The sequence below is a fragment of the Myxocyprinus asiaticus genome, chromosome 11 (assembly GCF_019703515.2).
Source record: "Myxocyprinus asiaticus isolate MX2 ecotype Aquarium Trade chromosome 11, UBuf_Myxa_2, whole genome shotgun sequence".
NCBI lineage: Eukaryota > Metazoa > Chordata > Actinopteri > Cypriniformes > Catostomidae > Myxocyprinus > Myxocyprinus asiaticus.
The window spans coordinates 24,991,358-25,018,425 of NC_059354.1; the positions used below are offsets into that span (position 1 = coordinate 24,991,358).

Consider the following 27,068-nt stretch of genomic DNA (forward strand, 5'->3'; position numbering starts at 1 on the left):
AAAAAATTGTTTCTGAAGACCCCTAGACATATCAGCATGCACATCTTATGTAACACACTTTTACTGCTGGTTACGCTAAATACATAAATGTTCTCTTGATATTTAGCAGTGTTGATTTAGATAAAATCCACCAAACCGTAACTAAATTGTCTTGTCTTCATGTTGTTTTGTCAGTGTCTGTTGCTAAACATGACCAGGCAGGAGTCCTAAACCCTGCAACGGCAGGATGTAACACCAACAGGGAGCAGTGTGGTCAGAGAGGTTCTGCGAAGAGGCCTGCAGGCAGCACACTTGTAGAACATGCAGGCACTCCATACCTCCGCCAACCCAGTGGAAACCATAGCCATCAATCTGTCCCCACCTCTCCTTTCTGCTTCCAGTCAGTGGAAAATGAACTGCGGAGACTGCCATCCATCAGAACCAAGAATGCACCTTTCTCACCTGGTATGTGTGTGTGTGTGTGAGTGATTGTGAGTGTGTACTGAGTAGTTCAGTGTGAGATGGACGTGACCATCCAGACTGGATCTGATACAAAGCTCAAGCAGGTACTTGATGGTTTCTTCAATGGGAAAACAATAAGCAGAGAGTTTGGCTTTAGTTTTCAAGTATATTCAGCAGCAAATCTTGTGTATAGCTCTGAATGGCTGAGTGCTTGTTTTATCTCAGAATTATTTACATTTTTGTGTCGAGGAGAAGCTGAAACTTTTACATCAGCTAAATAAAATGTTTGACTTTACACAAAGACTTCTGCTTCATTGTACGTTTGTAATTGTCAGGTTGTATGTTTGCATGCCCTTGCCATGCTACAGCAGTAATTGAAGGTTGCCATGTAGATGGCAATCAATTGTGCTCGCTTTTCCCCAGAAACTTTGTGAACACACTTCCCACCAAGCCAGGCACCAGTGGCGGTCTGTGAGGACATTTTCCGGTAAGGCAAATATGTAAATAAATATTGAAAGATCAAACCAATAAAAGATTGCAGTGGATTCAAATATCATGTTTTATTAGCCTGTATGTGTGTCTGCTGGTAATTATGCTCCCACACACAGATGATCTCCACTCCCAGTTATCTTGATTATTATTATTATGTTTTATTATTATTATTATGTTACAATCTTTACGATCAAATTTCATTCAACCTTAGTTTTGCCTTTTTTGGTTGCATTTTTGACAAAAGCAGACAACGTTGTGTCATGTGAAGATCCATTTTGGTTGGTCAGTTTACTTATAACATTATGATAAGTCACCGTTTGCAGAAACCATACACATGAATGGGGAGAGCCGTAAGCTGACACATGCCTGTCTCAAAATTGTCTGTTTTCACTCATAAAACCGCAATTTTATCTTAATAAACTCCACACATAGTTCATTCCAAAAGGATTGTTTAGTGTAAAACATGTTGAAGATTAGTAGACAGGCAGTCAGTTCATTAAGTGATGAGCATACTGAAGCATCTCCTCGATAGATATCCATAAAAAAAAAAAAAAAAAATTGCCATCAGGTCTCCTCGCCAGTGTTCCTCACATAGAATATCAATGGGACTGCCGCATTATGCATTCTGTTGCTAACCTTGTAGGCTTCCCTTGACAGAAGGGCTCTGGCATAGACCTCACAGTAGCGCCATCTTTTGATTTTTGACAGGAATGAAAATGAGGCTGTGAGGGAAAGACATACCGTCTCTTCAGTGACATGCACTGTAAAAAGTGGTATAAAACTCTTAGATCACACCTAATTCTCCACAGCTCATGTTGTCTTGAATTTTTTGGCCTACAGAAATTTCTTGGAAAGATATTTTTCAACGTTTCATCAGCAGAAAGATCCATAAACACTTTAAACAACTGCACAACCTTTTGAAGAGACTGTACATCTATCCCTCCAAGCCTCGTGGTCATTCCCATCAAAAATCAAAGATGGCACTGCTGTGAATAAGGTTTATTCATATACCTATTAATACAGTTTTTAAAACTTGTCTGGGCAACCATGCATGAAAAAAATGTTTTTCCTTGAAGACATCTAAGTTATGCACATTAGTAGGTAAAATGAATAAAACAACTGATAATTTGATTATTTTTGTTGTTACGTTCATTTTAGTGGGAAAGAGAGTTCAGGCTTTGCAGTTCAATCAATTTCATGTTATTCATCAGCTTCCACAGGAAAATTTAGTTATTTTTGCTGTTTCATTATGACCAGTTGTCTAGACTGCTGTACCATTCTCTGGACCTTTTTACAGAATCTATTTAAATGGAATTTTCTCCTTAAGAATATACTTAATATCTGAATTTAATATAATAGGTTATTTATTACGTCATTACATTATATTTGGGGTTATAAATGTTATGTCAGCAATACATGCTATTTAACATTAAACAAGCTTGGGGACAAGATGCCAGTGGCACAAGGGAGTAAGAATTACCCCGTTTACACCTGGTATTAAGATGCTTTTTGGTGATCTGATCACATGTGGTCAGCGCTAAATACAGTGCTAATTTCGGCACAACACTGGCAGCAGCAAAGCGCAACCCCTCACCTGTCAGTCAACCGCTGTGCTAAAACAAGAGTTTAAACTCTTGTCGGTTACGAGCGGCTTTGAAAGGAAATAACCATTTGATCAGAAAATTTAAAAAAGCGGATACAAGAACACAAACTTCATGGATCTTCTTCAGTGTGTCTGAAATCAACTTGTACAGACACTTATGAGAAGTCGGAACATCTGCAGCTCTGGTTATTACAGGTAGTCCACTAAAATAATGAGCAATTCTGCTCGATATGTTGCTTTTGTGCCATTTTTTTCCTGCTTTCTTTATCTTTTCTGACTTTGTTGCAGTTTATTATCATGTAGTAACACACTGACATAGTGATTGATGTATGTCATCATGAATCAGAGTCCCTCCCCTTCAAATCCGAACACAAGTGGTCACAGGAGACACACTTGAGCGACCAGGTGTAAACACTGATGTGTGTCACCTGACCACATGTGATCGGATCACCCAAGATGCATCTTAATACCAGGTGTAAATGGGGTCTATAATTCCCAAAGTCTCAGAAGTAGATTGAAGTCAAATGAATAAAGATTAGAATACAACTAATAAATCTAAGAAGTTTGCTCAACAGTAATAGCAGTTGACATGGGAGGAGCAGATGCTTCCTCCACAGGTCTTGGTTCTTTCTCCTCCTCCTGCTCCTCCAACTCTTCCTCCTCCCCATTTTCCTCATTGTCATCAGCATCACCATCTTGTCTCTCCACATGCTCCTCAGCCAGTGTTACAGAGGGACCATTATCAAGATTTCCACCTCCTTCTGTAACAGACACCTCACCATCTGTGCTGCCTGGAGTCGAGGGAGTGTGATGGCCACCTCCATTCACTTTCTCCCCCAATGAGTGTAACTCAGGCAGGGGTAGCTCACCATCAGGTCCCCCTATGGAGGGCACCTCTACTGGGCTGAGATTCCTGGGTGATCTCTCAGGCTGCTGAGAAGAGTCAGCATCTCCATCTCGTACCTTCTTGATGTTGAAAGTCATTGGAGAGATTTTGAAGGATGAGCTCTGGGAAGTGGGGCTTTTCGGGTGGTTCGGGGTGAAGCTTTTCTTGATCTTCTCACGTCGTTCTGGAGGCACAATCTTGTTGATCTTCTTCTCTATGCTGCTTCGCGAGAAGGCCCTTTTAAGACTATCCACCTTCTTCAGACTTGAGCGCTTGAACTTGTCTGCACGAGAGCGTTCCAGACGTTCACTTCCAAAGTATGGGAGGCTCTCCTCATGCAGATCTGCCAGGGGATCTGTGCCACCCTCTGCCAGGGGGCTTGATGCTCCTTTGTCCTCCTCCTCACTAGAGGAGAGGCTGATGGTCTGCAGGCCTTCATCTTGGGAGCGGTTTAGATCAGTGTGTGGAGTTGGTGCAGATGGAACCATTTCATCCTGAAAGGTGGCCATACCATCTTTAGTGAGCAGAGTGGAGGGGATTTCATTGTCCTCCTAAAATTGAAGAAAAAGTAAATGTCTTTTTTAAGAAAGACTGGAAGGTATATGAATATGTAAAGACCTGTTTGTAATGCTAATTGTAGATAGTTTGTTTAAATCCCACTGGAATAAAATTGCTAATCTAAAAATGTGCTTAATAATGTAACATATAAATTAAATGGTTTGATTCAAGTCAAACATGTTATTTATTACCAATGAATCAACCTGATTTCTGTACATTAAGTTACACCAACAAGGCTAATTTTAAGGGTTAGATCAAGTTGATATAGCTCCTTAAAGGGTCATGAAACACTAAACTACATTTTCAAAGATGTTACCAGATATGCATGTGTTACACATGATAGAAGACAAAGTAAGTATCCATTATTTTTATAATGATGAAAGTGGTTAATTTAGGGATTTTTTGCCCTATTATTTTCTTCCGGGTTTAAAATCAACATCGATGTGATGTGTCCCTGTACTATAGTGCATGTCATCAGTGTCAAATAAATATTAATGAGACTGCGTGGCCTTATTTTATGAGAACCGACTGTCTTATGATTATTCATTAAACCATGTGACCAGCACTTCAAACTCGCAAGAGCCTCGGTGTCAGATGTGACGTGCCGACGCGAGTCCCCCCCGTGCGCTGCTGACAGAGGGACAGGATAGTCTTTCAATCATTGCCAAAACCTTTTAAATGTTTGTGCAGCATGCATTTATTAACATGAGTGTTTTGAGATATGCAGTGAGGTGGACTGTCTCTGACTGGGGCTTATTTGAGACACGGTTTACATTGATCCATTCATCCATCTTTAATGTAAGTGTGTTAACTGATCTAAGCACTTATATTTGTGAATCAGTGTCTTGGAATAAGTCTCAAAATGTATTTAAGTGTAAAAAACATTCACATATTTTTAATACAGAGTACATATGGCTTGGCATATACTTGTGCATTAAATTACAGATATAAAATGACTAGTGTGATTCTGTGTACTGTATTGTGAGTTTACAAAACAGTGTATACTTTATTTGTGCATTCTGTTATGAGCAATTGTGAGGAACTTTGATACTGTTAACTGCATTAGATGCAGAGTGACAAGATCAGACAGTTGTGTTCCTTCTTCCTTCACTTCGATGGCTGTATCTTTTGAAAATGTTTTGAGAACTCCACTGTGCTGAAACAGGCGGTGTTGTGATCCTTAAAGGGGAAACACGGACGGCGTTCAACATATTTAGTTAGACTTTAACTTTGCCAGCTATACAAATTGTACAATTTGTCATACTTTATCCTAATATTTAGTAAGAGCCAGCATGGGCAACTGAGATAACAGATTGCTCCCCTCTTTCTCCCCTGCCCTGCCCCACCCCACCCACTAGGGGAGGGAGGGGCCCTTGTTCTCACAGCTGTCCCAGCTGTCCATGCCAAATTGAGTTGCATTTTTCAAAACAGTTGTGAGGTAGACTTGAGCTGAAAGAGGGCTGTTTCATGACCCTTTAAGGTAACAATTATAGGTTACCACTTTTTTTAACAGTGTATACCCTTTACATAATACCTATTTAAAACTGTATAAACTATGCGTGCAAAGCACAATTCTACGGGCATTTTTCATGCCAGGTGGTCTGTTTCTTCTCTCCAGGTTTTTTCTTCTTCTTCTTTTTTTCCCCTCCTTTTTAATTTATTGCTCAGTCTGCTGTATGTGGAGGCATTGTCTTTGAGTTATTCCAATGCAAAAAGCTCTGACAGCAAGAGCTAAAGTTTTTTCTTCCCACCATATTCCCTTGAAATAGTTTTAATTTAAAAGTTAAATGCATAAAAAGGCATTGACAAGTTATAAGAAAACAGTTTTAAGCACCTCTGTATCTGATTATTTTCCCCAGATCCAATTATTGTTTTTATTTTCCAGCTTAATGATATTTACATTCAATCGTTGCCTATCATTGTTTGTTTATTATTTGATTATAATAATATAATTATCTTGTGAGTTATCATTAAGATTTATCCAATCATTAACGGCAATAAACAAAAAAGTACCAAATATTCCTCTCTCTCTTGCTCTCTCTCTCTCTCTCTCTCTCTCTCTCTCTCTCTCTCACACACACACACACACACACACACACACACACACACACACACACACACACACACACACACACACACTCACGAACGCACAGTGCTGAATATTCTCTTATCACCCTCTTGTCCTCAACTCTCCCCTCACAAATGCAAACCCCTGACACATCCCTCTGCCGTTATGGCTACAGGAGTCACAATTCACACACTTAAGGAGTCAAATGTATATCTGGCCTTCAAAGATGGGCGGATTAGCAGGACAAATGGAGATTTTGCATGCTCACCTGGGTAGGGTTGCACCAGCTGTGTGTAAGTTCTCACATAAGTTAGGATGTAAAGTTCACACTAAGGGCTTAGTAACTACTAGTTAGTTGTAACTAAGTCAGTGGTTAATTTGGTTGCACCACCTGTTCTTAATGCAAGACTTAATTGTAGGTTGTAAGCTCTCCGTAAAGTAATGCGTAGTCGCATATTATGATGTTTACCTGTATTTATCCAATAAGCAGCCTTCAGATTTACACACATAAGTGTTAAAAAGCAGTGAATTTCAGTTTGATCTTGTTACCGTTGATGTACAAACCTTGTTTGTTCACGTAAGTGTAAGCTGTTATAAATTATATCCCCATTAAAATACAATACGTAATAAAAGTAGATTTGATAAATAGTATATTTGCCCTGTGTAAATAACAATATTATAGGGACTGTATCTAAAATAAATGAGGGGTGATAAATAAATACTAATAAAACAGGCTGGAAAAACAGACATTTTATTCATTTTAATGTCCTATATATATTTTGAATGTGTTGAAACTTGACACCGCGTGACACACCCTGAAAACTGCAACATTAGAACGTTTTCATGCTGAAGAGCCGCTTAAAAGTATGTTTTATCCTCTCTCTCTCTCATAAATGTCAACATCATAATGTATGTCGAAAAGACTGATGCCTGTTACGCAAAACATGAGCTCATTAATGTCATAAAATATCAGTCTGCTTTTTTATTCCATCCGTTACACCTGATTGGAGGCTTCCGTAAATATTTAGTTTATAAGTAGGGTTACGTTCTACCTAAGTTTAATGGTGCAACACTCAAATATTTAGTAGTGCGTAAATTGTGACTTAGTGCCCATTTACGCCACAACTAGGCTAAGTTTGAACTGCTGCAACCGGCCCCTGCTCCCTCCTAAGGGCACTCAGCACACTCCCAGTAAGTCAGAGTCTGCGCCCTATTGCGGCAACCTAGGCTGTGTCTAGTTTTGAAGGCTGCATGCTCCGGAGGTCGCATTTGCCAACCACATATGTCATCAAAGCTGTCTCATTTCAGAAAAGCGAGTAGGACACTCCGAATGCAACCTTTGAATGTGACCTTCTTTCACAGGAATTCGGAGGATGCATCCTTCGTTGGCACTCACAACACACAATTCTTTGTTTCAACGGAAACACACATAATTTATCCGACAAAATGACGCAGATTTACCCGAAAATATGATGTTCAAACGTTAAGTTCAAATGTTATTTCCCAGGTTGAAGTACCTCAGTAGTTACGTGTAATGTAGAAAAATATGTATAATTATAATAATTTCTAATGTTAAATTAAGTATTATAAATGTAAAAGAACAGTCGCAAAATCCATTTTCTTTTCTCTCTACTACATCATTATATCTCTTCTAAAGTTTACCTCAGGGATACCCTTCTCACTCAGAGCACACGCGGTTACGTGTGAGGCGTGCTGCCATAGCAGTCTGTTTCCGTTAGGGATGAGTGGATCGATACTAAAGTATGGATACTTCCGATACTGATGTGGTATCAAGAATATCGATCCTCACATAAAAATATCGATTCTACAATTTTATTTTTAAACAAGTGATATTATTATTTAGATTACATGAATATTAATGCATCTCATAAACGTAATTAAATAATATAATTATATTAACGAATAGTTGCATGGCACCGGAACTATTTTTTCTTCCGCTCATCTTGACGTGCAGAAATGCTGAAATACACTAGCATTCAGAGACAGAGCTCACCCTTTCAGTCATAGAGCTCGTTCAAATAGGGAGCAGTGCTTTCCTGAGGTAATGACAGAAAAACAGCATCTGGAGTTATTCACACTAAGTAATGACAAACCTAGACATGACATTTATTATAATGGGCTTGTTTGACCATTTTTACAGGTTTATTTAAATTCAGAGTTGTTAAAACATTGATAATGATTTTTAATCCTCGTTAATAAATGATACCCTTAAGAAAACTACCCATGGATTTACTGTAGTAATATTGTATTAACCATGACTAGTAACCACGACTGTAGTAACCATGTTTTCTTTTTGGCAGTAACCAAGGTTTTGATACAATTAACCATGGTTTTACTACAGCATTACTGTAGTATCCATATGGTAACTTAGTTTTAGTAATAGTAACCATATAATAATATCTATGGTTAATTTTGTGGTTTTATATGTTGCTTATACTAACAAATTTTAAAGGGTAAACAAAGCAGCCAAATAATTTTCTGTTTAGGCCTATAAATATATATAAAAAATTTAAGTAACAATAAAGTTACTCATTTCATCCAAAGAATTCGTAAAAATGTAATTTAATAGAGGTATCGGTATTGGTATCGATATCGGCGATATTGGCCTAAAAGTTTTTGGTATCGGATGGAAAAGAAAATAAGCCCATCCTTAGTTATCATTTGTCCTATGAAGGGAGTCTAATTTAAACAAAGCTTGTTTAAAGAGGACGCTCAGTTTACCACTACCTTCAAAGGACGCGTCCTTCCTAGCATACAGCCTTCAAAACGAGACACAGCTCTAGTCTCATAGAATAAACATTTCTATAGCTACATTTTTGCAAACTGACTTTTACGAGCATTCTACATTTCACCACAGTTTCCTGTAGAAATTAACACTAGAGGTGCGACAATAACTGTGTTTTATTCACTTTCACACTAATCACGAGTACAATGGCTGATTATGACTTTAACACTTATTTTTTGCACTCACACACTGCTATGTTATGATATAGAAACACTTTTACTCTAATCCATAATTTGAAAAACTATACATTTTAAAGCTTGTATCACAGACTGACCTACATTTACACACTTATTCCAATGTGATTAGCTTCTGTGGTAGCTCATCTGATAGAGTGTTGGACTTTGGACTCAGAAGTCCACAGTTTGAGACCAGTCAAGCACGCAAGCTGACACATGAGACGAGAGTATAATAGAAGAGACATGAAATGACGTGCTTGCTTCAGAAAACGTGCTTTTCATTTCTCATTTTGTTTTTAGACACTATCGGTTAGACGTTAATTTAGAATAAGGATGTCTGTTTTGTGTTACACATTTTATTTTAGATCACTATTGGTTAGGTTTAGGTAAAAGTGTTAGGTTAGGGATGTACATTTTACTCATTAAAACCTCCATTCATCTAATATTCACCTGAAAAACCTCATCTGATTATGACACCATTTCACATGCGCCCCCCCCACTGGACGTTTGTTATTAAAATAAAGGTATTACATTTGACCCCACCAATCCAGAATATTAGGCTACATCTGAACTGTTTAGAAGCTGAAAAAATACATCAGTTCTTTTAGCCGGTATTAAAGATGCAGCATTATTAATAAACATTCAAAGCACCAAGTTGCTAGGTATAATTATGCACTATAAATTAGAATAACATCATAATGGCAACCTGATTCCCATGCCCTGCCCTTGTGCACAAAACTCCATGAACAAGATGTTGATCATTTGCAAATTGCAGAAGGAATTATTACATTTAACAAATAATGCCAATGTCATTCTGATTGATACTGCAGATGAAGAACTTTTTCCAAAAGATAAATGTGTTTCATGGCTTTGCATTGTGATAGATGTAAAATAACAATGGCCCATTGGGATGGTGCTTTGGGTACTTTGTTAATGTTCTGCTTTTTTAATACCCAGTAACACCCCAAGGGCACAGATCCAGTCAAAACCTGTGTTAACTCTGGGATAACCAGTTTCTTCACAAGCACACGTACAGAATAACACCCCACAGCGAGATGGAAACTAGAGCTGGGAGTTGACTGAGTTCTGTTAGTTCTTGTATATACAGTAAGTAGCAGCTTTTACTTTGGTACATATTGTAGATTATATATTTGGATTCTATTTCATCATTAATGATAGCGTGAAACTTAGGCAAGACCTTGATATTATTTCTTCAGTCACAATATAATTCAGGACTATATTTTACCCCGAATGTTTACTATGCAGAAGACATTTAGTGGTTTAGCTGAAAAATTATATGTAAAATTGATTCCACAATAAGTTGATTCAGTTCAGATCTAATTAGTTTGTATCTTGAGGGTCTTGTCAAATGAAAAGTGCATATTTTAAATATCTATTTATACTATTAACTACTAGTTTGTAATGAAATAATAGTAGCTGTGGTATAATTCAACAAGCCATAATATCTAGTGAAACTGTTTACTACATACAAGCAGAAACTATTTACAACTGTTTACCGACCTTCAAGCAGAAACTTAAATCAGCTAAGCCTGTAGTAATGACTGTAATGAGATAGCCTAATAAAGCAGAGCTGGAACTACAAGCCTGCTTTGACTGCACTGATTGGAGTGTTTTTGAAGCTGCAGCCACAGACCTGGACGAGCTCACAGATACTGTGACATCATATATCAGTTTATGCGAGGATATGTTCATCCCTACTAGGACATTTTTATCATTCAATAACAATAAACCATGGTTTACAGGAAAACTCAGACAGCTTCATCATGCCAAAGAGGATGCTTACAGAATTAGGGATAAAATATTGTACAACCAGGCCAGAAACACACTAAGGAAATCATAGTGGCTAAAAGAAGCTACTCTGAAAAGCTGAAAACCAGTTTTCACCCAACGATTCTGCATCTGTGTGGAAAGGCCTGAAAAGCATTACCAAGTATATGACACTTCCCACTCGCTCTGTAGAGAATCAACAAATCGCTGATTAACTAAATGTGTTTTACTGCAGGTTTGAAAAGCCCAGTCTCACACCCATCCCCCACTCTGATCTTCACTTCACACACACACACCAACACCTCCTGGAACCCCGCTCCTCCCCCTCCTGCTACTCAACCTGCACTTATGGTCTGTGAGGAGGATGTGTGCTGGGTCTTCTGGAATCAAAAGACTAGGAAAGCTTCAGGCTTCAGGCCTTCAGGTCTCACCTGCCTGTCTGAAAGTCTGCGCTGACCAACTGGCCCCCATCTTCACACAGATCTTTAATAGATCATTGGAGCAGTGTGAAGTTCCCTGCTGCTTCAAACTCTCCACCATAATTCCCCCCCCCCCCCCAAAAAACAAAAACAAAAACAAATCACAGTACTTAATGACTACATTGAGGGAGCATGACTAATCATGTGGTTAATTCAAGCATCCAGACAGGCAGAGACAATGAAGCTTCTTGAATCAGATTTTGTGAGAGGGAGGGAGAGAGAGAGAGATACAATCAGACCCCACTTTAAGAACAGTCTTACTCACACAATTCTATGTACTCACTTCTTCTCAGTTCAGACAATTAAGAGTCAAATTTGGAAATTAAATGTGAAACAATTAAATTCTCTCCAGTTCGACAGCGCAGTCAACCACTGTTATGCTAAGCTCACAAGTACAAACAGTTGAAGGTCCACAGATGGCTCTCTAAGTATTACTTTCCCATAGTTTTCACCACAATGCTGCAAATTGGGGGCTTTGATAGCACATTGCTTTGCCCGGCATCTCACTGAACTGTGGGTTCAAGCCAGTTGGCTATTGCTTTCCACTTATTCTCTCCACCTGGAGTAAGACCAAAGATTCTCTGAACTTCTTCCACACATCATAAACAGGTAACGGATGAGCGATGTAGGTTCTACTGGTTGTTTAGATCAGTGTTACTATCAGAAATAATTCATAATTATTTCTTTAGTTATTAATTAATATTTAAATTAAATTATAGAATCTAACTCATTAAAACCTCACACGGCGCACCATTAAATGTAGTGTGCCACGTTCAAGAGCGGGTTTGGTTATTAGCAATAATTAATAATTATCAAAGACAATTATTAATTATTAAAATCAATAGAACATTGATGAGAATCAATGTTAGCTTTTTTTTAATCCTTTAAATCAACAATTATCAAAAACAATCATTAATTATTAACACTGATGAAACATTGATTAAAATTAACACTAGCTTACTGATCCTTCAAATTCAACAATCATCAAAGATAATTATCAATTATCAAAAATCAATAGAATATTAATAAGGATTAATATCGCTGGGGCACCACCCTGGAATCAGGGACTAATAACCAGATAGTATAACAGTCTCAATATTAGATTGTTCTCTTAGGAAAATCGACATCCAAAGAATATCGATTTTTGAAAAAAAAACAATGAAGGCTTGAATCCGAGCACTGACATCCCGTCAGCATTTGACACAGGTGTATGCAAAACAAACCAAAACACTTCTCTTTGAAATATAACAAAGTTTATTTATGCAGTAATATCAATTAATAATCAATACAATGCAGTCAATAAACTTCCGACATACAACTACAAACTAAACAGTGACATGATTAGATATGGTAACCAAAATAATCCTATAACACATCAGAGGAAGGTGTGTGTGTGTGTGCGAGAGAGAGAATGGGTGTGTGTGTGTGTGTGTGTGTGTGTAAGGAGGGACGCGCACAAAATGGCGGACTTGACTCTCATGGAGAGTACGTCGCGCGAGATTTCCGACCAGAGAATATGGCTGCGAATGTGGGCGGAGAGAAACCGGTCAATGGCGTCTGCCCGTTTACCGTGTGTCTCTGCTTGTACGATAACTTTGGGACAAAGCTGAGCTTTATCGCAAAGTTATCTACCAGCCAAAAGTGTGTGCGAGAATGTTTGTGAGGGGTCGCGCATGTGCGTGTGTGTGTGTGGTTAGTATGAGAGAGAGAGAATAAAGTGGTGGCACCAAAGCCGGTTTCGCGATCGTGGGAGAGAAAGCAACTGTTAGTTTATCACTCAGAGATGCGGTGGATGGCTTGTAAACCATCCCGCGGTCTTTGATTCTTTAATGGATAAACTCAGTGTGCCGGTTTCACCCGCGATGGAGGAAATATACAACAGTCCAATGTGGTTGGACTACAACACAGCAGATCTTATTCATGATAACAGTACATTACATTAATACCTTGAGTATTATTAGCAGCAATGAGCGGACTCGGCGGTCCGTAAACTGTACAAGCAATAACCTTGATACACAAGAATAACACACTATAATATTCTATCTCTGCCCAGACGTAAACCTCTTACTTGAATCATATGAGGACGCAGACAAATGTGTGTTCATCCGTCCTTTAACTCCGACTCGGTTCCTCGAGGCTCGGGTGATGAGGGTAGGCCGTTTCCTCGCTCTGTCGGTGGGCGGTACGGCTGCTGATTCTCGGCGGGCTGGCGGAGAAATCAGCGACGTTGACTTGATTGAAGAGGGAAGAGAAATCTTTTTTTTCTCTTCACTTCTGCAGGCAAACGGATGAAGATGCGGATTACTCGGCGATCTCCTTCGGATCCGTTAGAGTGTTCGGTGGAACACAGAGTAATCTCAACTCGTCCAGTGAGATGGAGATTGTATGGCCACAGTTTCAAGTCATACGTTACTTCCTTGTGCCACGAGGCTACACCTGAGAGCAGTGACGAGCTGCGTCTACACACGGCGAGCAAAGTTGCTGGAAGCAAATCCTGGAAGGTTCTCAGAGTTATTTCTACTCCCAATGACGTCATGGTTGAGGGGCGTTCTGTTGTGTGCCTCATCCAATAGGAGTTGAGAGTTTGATCCTTTAGTGAGCAAGGCTTTATGGGATTTGTAGTCTGTTTTGGACTCCCTTTGTTTGATTTTGGCACGGTTTTTATCAGTAAGATTTATGACTTTGTATGTGGGTCTTCTATCTGAATACATGAGGCCCAACAGCAAACACAATTTTTTTTTTTCTGGTGTGTGCATGTGTGTGGATTTCGTGGTCTTTAAACAAAAATCCTGCCCAGTGTGATGAGGCATCACATGTGGGCTGTAAATGACGTGTTCTATGTCTCCATACCAGTCACACACACACACACATGTGTTGTGTTGTGTAAGTCAGCATATGTGCTCTCATGTCTGTGGTCATGAAGTCAGTTTGAGAGACTGGTTTTGGCCTACCTGAAGGACATAACTGGACCCCTGCTAGACCCCCTTCAGTTTGCTTACTAAGTAAACAGGTCTGTGGATGATGTTGTTAACATGGGACTGCATTATATCCTGCAACACCTCGACAGACCTGGGACTTATGCAAGGATCCTATTTTTGGACTTCAGTTCAGCCTTCAATACCATCATGCCAGATCTTCTTTTAACCAAACTGACATAGCTCTCCGTGCCAACCAGAATCTGTCGGTGGATCAATAGCTTTCTGACAGACAGGCAGCAGCTAGTGAGACTGGGCAAAATCACATCCGGGACCCTCACTGTTATCATTGGTGCTCCTTAAGGATGCGTTCTCTCTCCACTGCTCTTCTTCCTGTACACGAATGACTGCACTGCAAAGGACCCTTCTGTCAAGCTCCTGAAGTTTGCAGATGACACGGTCATTGGTCTAATCTGTGACGGCGACAAGTCTGCATACAGATGGGAGGTTGAACAGCTGGCTGGTGTGGTCACAACAACCTTGAGCTGAACACGCTCAAAACAGTGGAGATGATAGTGGACTTCATGAGAAATCCCCCCGGCCCCACCATCCTGAACAGCACTGTGGCAGTAGTGGAGTCATTCAGGTTCCTGGGCTCTACCATCTCTCAGGACCTGAAGTGGGACACCCACATAGACTCCATTGTGAAGAAGACTCAGCAGAGGTTGTACTTCCTTTGCCAGCTGAGGAAGTTCAACCTGCCACTGGATGCATTGAGTCTGTCCTGTGTACATCTATAACTGTCTGGTTTGGTTCAGCCACCAAATCAGACAGAAGGAAACTACAACGGACAGTCCGGACTGCTGAGAGGATTATTGGTGCCCCCTGCCCACCCTCCAAGACCTGTACATCTCCACTCTGGACCCCACACACCTTGCCCACTCCCTTTTTGAACTGTTGCCCTCTGGTGGGTGCTACAGAGCACTCAGCGCCAGGACAGCCAGGCACAAGAACAGTTTTTACCCTCAGGCCATTTTCCACATGAACAATTAAACTGCCTTCAGGACTCCCATAGTGCAATAATGTATAAATATGTCATGTACATATGTAAATTCACTCATATTTAATTCAATAACTGTACATACCCCTACCTTGTACATATATTACCACTTGCACATGTACATACGGCATTCCATATTATATGTCCTATTTTTTTGGTATGTCTGTTTATACTCTTACCTTGTTTAATTTTCTGTTTTACAGTGTCTCACTGAAATGGTCTGTGTGCAATTGCTTGTTTCTCCTATCACACACACAAAGCTCATTGATTCTGATAACATTCAGAATTTTAATATGACCTGAAACCATGTTTTAAGTTTCACTTTTCACTCATCATTTGAGTTCTTTGGTGAAGCTGTTGTTACCTCAGTCTTTATACCATTCTATATACTGTATAATTTTGAGTTTACCGTTCTGTATCACCGTTCCTTAACACTTGTTTCTCAGCCATGTGTCTTGTAACATGATAATAAATCAAGACATTCGCTATTCAGATTTCAAACTTTATCTAAATACACAATGCCTTGTGAGCCTCAGAGAAAGAGAAAGAGGAGGAGGACCTAGAGAGAGAGAGAGAGAGAGAAAACTTTTGAAAACATTGTGTCACATGTTGATACCCCTGGTTCAGTGTGTAATGGGAGCCTGGATAATTAATGTGCGCCACTGGAGTCCTCTGGACTTTTTGGAGTGGAAACATCGATATAGATGAGTGACTGGTTTGTGCATGTGTGTGTGAGCCTCGTAGGACCTGAACAGACAAAACAAGGGCAGGGTAAAGCACAGGAAAGAAACAGAGGAAAGACAAATATAAGAACAATAGAGGAGGAGACCATAAGAAAGAAAAGACACAAAGGAAGGATGTGTCACTAGTGGATGTTAGCACCATTGCGTTTGTTCATACTGAAGGGAAAGTGTTTTTGAGATAATTTGAAGGGAGAGAACCATGATATTTTAGATATAAAATTACTAAAAATGATTAGAAACTGACTAATAAAAAGATTATCTGTGTAGTAAAATCAAATAAACAGTTCATATTTACCAGACAGGACAAAAGGCTGGAGGACACCAAATATAATTAACAAAAAATTTAATAATTGTTGCCACTGGAAAGAAATTGTTAGTGTTTGTTAGTTAGGTAAGGCAAGTTTATTTATAAAGCACATTTCATACACAGTGGCTATTCAAAGTGCTTTACATGAAAAGGATAAAGAAAATACATGATATATAAAAAATGTATTTTAAAAACATTTAAGAAAAAAAATAAATAAAATAAAATAAGAATAAAAATAAATTTAAAAAAGTAAAAAATTATTAAAAATTAATAAAACAGAAAAAAGAATACAGCAATAAAAGTATGCAGTGCAATCAGTAAGTGCAGCACAGTGCTCAGTGAAGAAATGCACAGCTGTGTTTTCAGTCTGGACTTGAACGTGGTTACTGTTGGAGCACATCTGACCTCTTCAGGAAGCTGGTTCCAGCTGCGGGTGGCATAATAGCTAAATTCTGTCTCACCTTGTTTTGACAACAAGCATTTCTGCAATGTATTTAGGTCTAGGCCATTGAGTGATTTATAAACGAGTAATAGTACCTTAAAATCAATTCTAAATGTAACTGGAAGTCAATGTAAAGACATGAGGACTGGAATAATATGCTCAGATTTTTTTTTTGTTTGGGTGAGAATCCTGGCAGCAGCATTCTGAATGAGCTGCAGGTGTCTAATGATCTTTTTGGGAAGCCTGGTGAGAAGTACATTGCATTAGTCTTCCCTACTGGTGATGAATGCATGAACAAGTTTTACTAGGTCTTGACTGGATACAAAACATCTTATTCTGGCTATATTTTTTAGATGATAGTAGACTGATTTAGTTATTGCTTTGATGTGACTACTGAAACTAAGATCTAACTCCAAAATGACACCAAGATTCCTGACTTCATTTTTTGTCTTTAGACCCCTGGAGTCAAGAGATGATGTTAGTGTGTAATGTTTCTGAAATGAATCCTAAATTTTTTTATATATTTATTCTACCTAGATATATCTATATCTATTTACCCATAAAATAGGGGTCTAATTCATTGTTTTGCAAGGCTGAATTCATTTTTAACAAATGTGGAAAAGCCTTAATTGAGTTAACTAACCTCTCAGAATTAAATCTCATTTATAATTCTCCTGTTACTTTTACTCCAGATGAAGAACAGCTCACAAATGTTGATATGTGTTTATATATAAAAGCTCAATATTCACACCACAGTTGTGCCCTATGGACAAACTATCAGCAGTCTACTCAGCTCTCTTCTTCTAGCTTCCTTTCTTCCTGTCTCTCCCTTGGTGTGGTATCTTCTCATCCTGAGATTGTTATTCTACAACTGTCAATTCGCATGCAAATTCGACATGGCAAAAAGTCAACATCATCTGCACATGCTTTGATTATCTGTTTGTGGCTGTGTGACAATGCATGCAAGACTATATTTCAAGTTTTAAGCCCTTTCCTCTGAATTTGCCCCATTCACATTAGTTATGCTGACTTACACAACACGTGTGTGTGTGACTGGTATGGAGACATAGAACACGTGACTTACAGCCCACATGTGCTGCCTCATCAGACTTGGCAGGATTTTTGTTTAAAGGCCACCAAATCCATACACATGCACACACCAGAAAAAATGTGCTCGCTCATCCGTTACCTGTTTATGATGTGTGGAAGATGTTCAGAGAAACTTTGGCCTTACTCCAGGTGGAGAGAATAAGTGGAAAGCAATAGCCAACTGGCTTGAACCCACAGTTCAGCGAGATGCCGGGCAAAGCAATGTGCTATCAAAGCCTCCAATTTGCAGCATTGTGGTGAAAACTATGGGAAAGTAATATTTAGAGGGCCATCTGTGGACCTTCAACTGTTTATGCCTGTGAGCTTAGCATAACAGAGGTTGACTGCTCTGTCGATCTGGAGAGAATTTAATTGTTTCGCATTTAATCTCCAATTTTGACTTTTAATTGTCTGAACCGAGGAGATGTGAGTACATAGAATTGTGTGAGTAAGATTGTGGTCTCAAAGTGGGGTCTGATTGCATCTCTCTCTCTCTCTCTCTCTCTCTCTCTCTCTCTCTCTCTCTCTCTCTCTCTCTCTCTCTCCTTCTCGCTCTCACAAAATCTGATTCAAGAAGCTTCATTGTCTCTGCCTGTCTGGATGCTTGAATTAATCACATGATTAGTCATGCTCCCTCAAGTATCATTTTTCTAATTAAACAGTATTTATTTGAGTGTGTCTGATAACACCTGCAGGATGTGTGCGTCTGTGTGTGCACAATTTCATCTTCACAGGGCTTGACATATGACGTCTCGGATGCTCATTTCACCCAACCTCCTCTCACTTAGTGGTTAATTTAAACTTCAGCACACTGGCGTAAGAGAAGATCATATGCATCTTTTTATCTTTAGAAGAGTTTGTCCATGAAAACCTCAATTGTAAATAATCATTTACTAGTTTGTAAGTTTGTATAATTGAATATTGAAATCAGGGAAAAAGAGAATGGGTGTGGCTTGGAGTTTGCAATTAATATCTGCAAGAAAAAAACCTAGCTAATCTTCTAGTTAAAAACCTAGCTAATCTCTAGCAATCCATTCTAACCGTAGCCCTGATTCTAACCATGTTTAACCTGAAACCCTAATCCCAGTCTAACCCAGCTCTAACCCCAATCTTTCCCTATCGCTAGTCTAACTCTAACACTAAACCTTATCTGTACCTAATGCCAGACCTATGCCACACTAACCCTAACACCAGTCTAACTTTAACCCCAATCTAATCCTAATTCCAGCCAAGCACTCTTCCCAAAGCTGAAGCGTGTAACTTCTCTGCCACTTGCACCACTGTACGGAATTGTAAAAATAAACATTGTTTTCATTCAGTCTACCGATACCGAGCGTAATCGCTCCCCATCTGCTGATTGAACAAACAGATTGTCCCAACTCATGCCATTGGTTGAGTCAAAGTTGTTGTGTCGGACTGGATGGGATGCTAAAAGCAGACAGTTTTCGAGAAAATTAACCTATGAATGGCTTATTTATAGTTGCATAAAATGGGATACGGGAAAGTATTTTAACACTGAACAAGTTACACACTTCAGTTTGGTTAGCTACACACTTCCTAACCCTAACTTCAGTCTAATCCTAACCCTGACTTTAACACTAATCCTAATCTAACCCTAACACCAATCTAGTCCTAACCCTGATTCCAGACACACCCTGATTGAGAAAGAGGTGGATACGAATGCAGGAGGTATGCTAAATGAATTGAGGGTAAGTGGCAGAAGTGTTTTTTTAAATTAGCAGGATACAATGAGTACACTTCTGCTGAACTTTCATTTTCATCTCCATTAAAATAGCTTTTTCAGGTGCAAAAGTGAAGCACCATAAACACATCATGTGGATGATGATAAATCTTTGGATTCATTATATATCCTTGAGAACTGGAGTTTAAAAATACAGTACAAATAAATGTAAATGTTGTATCTGGTAGCTGTGCACGCATGCTGTGAGTGTGTTAGTATAGAGATATAGGGAGGAGTTGAGTTGTCAAACCAGAAATCTTGTACAGAGAGCTAAAACATGCCCAAGCAGAGGAGTGTGCTCTCCCCCATCTCATATATCAGTCTGTTCCCTTCTCACTTCACTCTATCTGTCATGCTTATCTGCTGTTTCTTCCTTCATTACAATACATTCTTCCATGGCCTTGAAGTAATATCATGCTTTGTTTTCAAATAATTTCTTTCTTTCCTTCTTTCTTTCTTTCTTTCTTTCTTTCTTTCTTTCTCTCTGTCCACTCCCTTTCATCCTGAAATCACTCTCCCTCCTTCCACCCACCCACCCACCCAACTCTCTCTTTCTCTCAGATTTCTGTCGAGGTGAATCTTTGTTGGTTGAGGGTGGAGCTCAGGGAAGCCTAAGAAATCTAGCTTAGTACAGTGTTTAGAAGTTAACATGCACTTCATTGTGGGTATTCTAACAGCACTATTTCCTAAATGATATGAGACTTTTTCTGATTTGGAGTCCACACCTGCCAAGACATGTTCAGCATTAGAACACTCATGTCATCAGGGCATCAACAACGAGAAAAAATCAACACAATCCACAATCAAATTCACATGAATGTTCTTTGTAGTTTAAATAAAATGAGATAATATATGTGCTCTAAGTCCTTGTGGTGGTGTAGTGACTTGCCTCAATCTGGGTGGTGAAGGCATCTGCATCTGAGACAGTCAATCTGGGCATCTTATCACATGGCTTGTTGGGCACATTACTGCGGAGACCTTTGTGTGTGGAGGCTTCATGCTATTCTCTGCAGCATCCACGCACAACTCACCATGCACCCCACAGAGAGCGAGAACCACATTATAGCGACCATGAGGAGGTTAACCCAATGTGACTCTACCCACCCTAGCAACTGGGCCAATTGGTTGCTTAGGAAGCCTGACCGGAGTCACTCAGCATGCCCTGGATTCGAACTTGCGACTCCAGGTGTGGTAGTCAGTGTCTTTACTTGCTGAGCTACCCAGGCCCCCGAATGGATATAAATCTTAAAGGAACACATGCTTTTGTTTGATTAAAGAATGTGGTTTGTTGTGTAACCCAGTGGGTTATTGTGCTAAAATAATGAGCCTGAATGTTTTCTGATGATCAGAATCAGCTCTTCACTTTAAAAAGCTCCTTCATATAATAAGAGGGCCAGTAAACACTGGCTCTTGGATTGTTTCCCTTCTGAGCACACCCCCATAGACCTTCTTTTTCCCCACAGTAATCGTTTGCACATCTAATTATTGATTCAGGTTTGAATGTTTTTACATTCCATTCAAAATCCGTATGATTAGAAATCTGTGTTCTGTGAAACTGATGAAATGCAAAACTAAGCAAATGCTGATGGACCGGTCAATCATAAGGGACATTGTTCAGATCTGAGCAGTTACATTATCTTAATGAAGGCATTCCACAGCACCGCTGGGCCAAAATAAACCCTGAAAAATGTTCAACAGGATTTCAGAGGGTGAACAAATGAGGGGAATCAAAGCAACAACAAAGGTGTAAAAAATGACAGTTGTCAAATCAATTTGTGAACGCCCATTGCAGAGACAACTCTGCCAAAATGATCCCTCGTTCAAAAAAATTTAAAAGTAATAAAATGTGTTTTACGACTGTTCATAAAGGCCTCATGTTTGCCATCTGTCATGCTGCTTGCCAAACTTGGCTTCGGTGATGATGTTTAAGGTGTATGTTGCCGTTTATGAGCACACACCGCTTTTAGAAAAGCTGCCAGATGTCATGGAAACATGCACACAGAACCAATATTTTTTATTTGAGATTATCAAATTCAGCTCACAATTGTTTTATAATAGCGTAAGCCATGAGCAGTTGTTTGAACTATTGCCTCCAAAAACATGAACACATTTAATGGCCCTTTTACAAGTGCTGGCAACCTCGAACACACAAAGGCCGAAGTTTGTGCAGTGAAGAGCCCTAGCACGTAGAGCCACAATTTTCAAGAATCTACTCTGAGGTATTTTTGCGGACACTGAAAGAGCAATGATGCATTAAACATAAACAAATAGGGGCCTAAATTGGCAGTAATTACTGAAGATCATTAGAGCTTGTTAAGGGAAACAAGGCAGTTGACCAGGCTGTCTCTCTCTCTCCCACACACACAAACACACACTTACAGAGCCAAATTCAGCGTGTTTACTCCATTTCTTTCTTTCAACAGGCCCTTGTATTTTCAAACCACACCTTCAATCTTGAAATGCCTTTGCACAGTGCACAGAAAGTTTGTAATTACTGCACAGGCTGGGTAAGCATCATTAGATTACAAAAAAGAGAAAATGCACAACCAAAGAGGAATGGTGCTCTTATTCTTCCAAAGCAAACATTTGAGACTAAACAGTTTTGTGACAGCTCTCCTTCATGTTTGTGTTTCATATTTACTTAAAATTTCAATAGAGTGTCATAGGGATGGTCACTCGACAGATCAATGCACCATTGTTTTCTTGGTGATAATATACATTCAGGGACATCACTTTCCATGAACAAAGAGAAAACAGAAAAATGAAGAGACGGAAAGACAAAACAGAGGAAAGAAAAGTGTTTTTACTGACACTTTTCTTTTTAGTGTACATCAATGAATTACAGAGCATTGTATTGATCTTTATATTATAAAATGTGCAACAAATGTAAAACATTACCTGCCACTATGATGCCAGACAAGTGACTGTCAATGTCCCATCAGAAAAAGGAAAAGTACTGTACATACTGTGCTGTTTTGTCTCTCTGTGGGGCGCTTTACCACATGTCAATGTGTTCGACCAAAATATTCTACATCTACAACAACTGAACAATCTAGTTCAGTGGCAGAAATCACTTGATGCATATTATTGCATATTATTTTCATATGCAAACGAGCTTGTAATTCGTTACAAATGTTTGCCAGAAGTTTGCAGCTCTTCACCGGTAGTGGTTAACCTGCAGCAAACCTTTGGCAACAATGGAAAATTTGCCACAATTTTGCAGCAAATCTCATTTGTGTGTGAAAAAGATTAGTGGCGAATTTGCAGCAAGTTTGCTGCAAATTTGCCATGAACTCTCGATTTTTGTGAGGGAGACCATGTAAATGAGTATGTGTTTGTGTACGTATTTAGCCAGTTTGGGGACAAAGTGTCCTCAAAACTGAGGTAAATCTGACAAAACCTCCCTTTGGAGGTTTTTTTGGTCCATATTTGGAAGTACATGTTTTTTGTTTGTTTTTTTGTTTTAATCTAAAAATGCAAAAAGTTTTCTTTTAGGGTTATAGCAGCACAGTTGCATGAACTAATTTAACTAACTAATCTGTGCATGATGGGCATCACTTTGGCCAGCTCCGGCTCTGAATACAAATGACTGATGTATGTCAGTAATATGCTTCCCTCGTTTCGTTCCAAACCCTGATGTTTTCTTTCCTCTATGGTACACAAAAATTTTTTCCTATTAAAAGCATTGTTAGGTTTAGGGTTTGGGTAAGGAGTTAGACTTTAGGATTAGATTTAGGTTTGGGGTTAAACTTTGGGGAAAAAATCGTAATAACATTATTGGTTTGTTTATTTTTCTCAATGGGAGTAGAAGTTGTACGTTTCTGAACGAGCCAACTTGTACTATTTCTTATGATCTAGAGTTAGTTTACAGTAATTATAATTAGCTTTATAATTAGCTTTAAAAAACAATAGAAGTCTATGGTGTGTCCTCATTTAGGTGCATATGTGCTCTCCTTTTCGGCTTACAACATGTTCCCAAATTGCAGATATTAGAGTCTACTGCAGGCCTGCACTCATGCCAAAGTGCTTTAATAGCCTCAATACAGGGTGCATAACACTTTGGAAACTCACCTGCTGCTAGTGATCTAAAATGGAATGTTTATGAGTGAGAATGAGCATTTCCCATTTACCCTCACTGTTCTACCCCATGTCCCTCCGTTCTGAAAGCTGGATTAGTCAAGAGTCATCGCCCCAGTAATGGACTCTCTCTACACTGAAGAAGTACTTCTATTAAAAGACATAAAGCAATTTCCCCCCAAAATCCTTAAAAACAAGGAACTGGTTTCCCTTTGAGCATTTAGCAATGTAATCATTTTGAATTAGTGTGCTTAAGGGTAGATTAAGAATCTGTTAACCTCAGCCTGTTTTAGAAAACACTGATGGACAAATTGAAAAAAAAGAAGGCTGTATTGGAGACTCATAGTGGCTCAGTACCCATTAACTCCGAGCATTTGCCTTGACAGAGATGTCCTCTTATGGGAAATGAATGCATTTGAGCCATTTTCTGCTTACTTATTTTGTTATTTAGAGTGATCAGGTGTTGACGTGATGTAAATCCGAATAATTTCAAAACAATGCTGCCTGATAAAAGGTTTGGTGTTTTCATATCTATTCAGTTTAAACGATCTCTTTGACATTTGGCACATTATGGTATTGAATAACATTAGCCTCAGGAAACCTCTCAGGAATAATTTTGAAAAAGGAAATGCCTCTACCTGCTACTACAAGTAAAAGATCATTGTCCCAGCATGTAGAGTTGCAAGTAGCTCACTCCAGGGCAATCAGATAAGAATACTATTCTAAAAAGCAAGTGCCTGACACAGCTGCTTAAATCAACATGACGCGCCCTTCAGATTAACCAACCGGCATAAAGTATAATAGCGCTTCCTGAGTGCTTAAAATGGCATTAGCTAAACATACAAAACTCCTCCCTTCAGGATCGCAGATTAGAGCAAACAAACTAAACCAGAAGTCACTAAGCTGGTTTAGCCAGAACACCCGACTTTACAATCTCAGTTTGTTTAAAATGTTTGTGAGAAGGGTTTTTATTTTTTTTGCGGAGCAAATTGTAAGCAAAGTGATTAGTGGACATTATTGTAAGAAAGATGAATTTTGCTGGGGCACACTCCTTTACCATGCAAATCAAAACACAACTCAGACACACACATACAATTGCACCTTCACATACAGGCATTCCTCTGTACATACTTCAAACATTTCACTCTAGCTGAAGTCACAGGGTGAATTCCCATGCACTTGTTGAGTTTCATTCAAGATGCACTGCCACACACTACACACATGTCCTGTCAAACAACACTTAAACCCCCCAAATCAGATTTTTTTCTGCTGAGATTTTGCACATCCCCTTCCAAAAATCCCAAATTTTGTGATTCATTTCTCTAAAGGATCTAAAAAATGCATGTAAGGTCAAATTTCAAAATATATATTATTGTAAATAAATTAAATAAGTTAACTAAACTTTATTACTTTAAGCCAGAATAATGTATTTTTAGCTAGTTGATGGACATATATTTGTAATATTTTTCTTTAAAGCTTCCTCAAGTGTAGAAAGACATAATTTTCCATCTCTTCTGCTTTGCTTTTTCCACTTACCTGAAAGATGAGCACTTTAAAGTGGTTTCTCTTGAGCAGATGGGCGTGGTTGGCCTCCAGACGCTTCACCTGGCTGCTCTGTCTATCCAGACGTTCCCGCACCTCCTTCACATTGTTACCTGTTTTGCGCGAGCGCTCCAGCAGCTTGGCGACGCTGTTGGCCGTGGACATGTGGCTCTTGGCGAGCCGGGTCACGTCGCCCTGCACCACCCTGACTGCCCCCTCCAGCTCAGCCTGTTTCTTCTCCATCCTCTGCTGGTTCTCTTGCACTGACTCGATCATCACCACCAGCTTGTCGAGCAGAGCCACCACCGTGATGGCGCTTATCTGGCCCCCAGGAGCCGTGGGGCTGGTGGGGGATTTGGAGCCCAGGCGGGTGATGGTGTGAACAGGGGAAGAAGGTGCTGAGCTAGGACTGAAGCTCGGGATGAGGAGATCCTGAGCATCCATGGCTGGAGCAGGTGGAATTGGGCTGCTCTCCTCCCTGGGTATGGTGGCTGTGCTTTGCTTAGCGTGAGAGGAATCTTCACCCATCCTGGAGTCAATGCTAGTGAGTAAATGGGATTCTGCAGAAAAAGGGTTTTGAACAGTGTGGTTGGATTGACTGATACACACACTCTCACAGACACACTCTCCTGCCTTGTGCGCCTCTTTAAAACAACATTTCCAACACTCCTCTTAAAAACACTTCACACACCCTGGGGAGGAGCCTGGTTGCTGTGGTAGTTAGCCCAGCCCCTCAGAGTAATGTGAGCAAAGTGTCAGTGGTGTGTATGTGTGTGAAAGTGTGCCAGTGCATGTTGCACAATTTTAACAGGCAAATTTGAATGCAATTTCAATATTGGGTCAAGCAGGACTGGTTACATTTACTTAGCTATCTAATTGAGGACATACCATAGACTTCTATTGTTGTTAAATAAATCTAACTATAAATCTTGATTGATTTTTCTAATCTTCAGAAGTGATATGATAGGTGTGGGTGAGAAACAGATCAATATTTAAGTCCTTTTGTACTATCAATGGCTGACTTTGGAATACAGTGCATCCGGAAAGTATTCACAGCACTTCACTTTTTCCACATTTTGTTATGTTACAGCCTTATTCCAAAATGGATTAAATTCATTATTTTCCTCAAAATTCTACAAACAATACCCCATAATGACAACATGAAAGAAGTTTGTTTGAAATCTTTGCAAATTTATTAAAAATAAAAAACGAAAAAAATCACATGTACATAAGTATTCACAGCCTTTGCCATGACACTCAAAATTGAGCTCAGGTGCATCCTGTTTCCACTGATCATCCTTGAGATGTTTCTACAACTTTATTGGAGCCCACCTGTGGTAAATTCAGTTGATTGGACATGATTTGGAAAGGCACACACCTGTCTATATAAGGTCCCAGAGTTAACAGTGCATGTCAGAGCACAAACCAAGCCATGAAGTCCAAGGAATTGTCTGTAGACCTCCGAGACAGGATTGTATCGAGGCACAGATCTGGGGAAGGGTACAGAAAACTTTCTGCAGCATTGAAGGTCCCAATGAGCACAGTGGCCTCCATCATTCGTAAATGGAAGAAGTTTGGAACCACCAGGACTCTTTCTAGAGCTGGCCGCCTGGCCAAACTGAGCGATCGGGGGAGAAGGGCCTTAGACAGGGAGGTGACCAAGAACCCGATGGTCACTCTGACAGAGCTCTAGCATTTCTCTGTGGAGAGAGGAGAACCTTCCAGAGGAACAACCATCTCTGCAGCACTCCACCAATCAGGCCTGTATGGTAGAGTGGCCAAACGGAAGCCACTCCTCAGTAAAAGGCACATGACAGCCCGCCTGGAGTTTGCCAAAAGGCACCTGAAGGACTCT

The 27,068-nt window shown here is 39.5% G+C and overlaps 1 protein-coding gene across 1 annotated transcript; it reads right to left on the reverse strand.

The window, feature by feature from the left end:
* Nucleotides 1–982: 982 nt before the first annotated feature.
* Nucleotides 983–25,979, reverse strand: LOC127448386 (caveolae-associated protein 2-like). The gene is made up of 2 exons (XM_051710872.1): nt 25,208–25,979; nt 983–3,973 (listed from the first exon to the last, which is right to left on the reverse strand). The coding sequence occupies exons 1-2, from the start codon at nt 25,739–25,741 to the stop codon at nt 3,092–3,094; spliced, it is 1,416 nt and encodes a 471-aa protein (XP_051566832.1). The 5' UTR covers nt 25,742–25,979; the 3' UTR covers nt 983–3,091.
* Between the last annotated feature and the right edge of the window lie 1,089 nt (nt 25,980–27,068).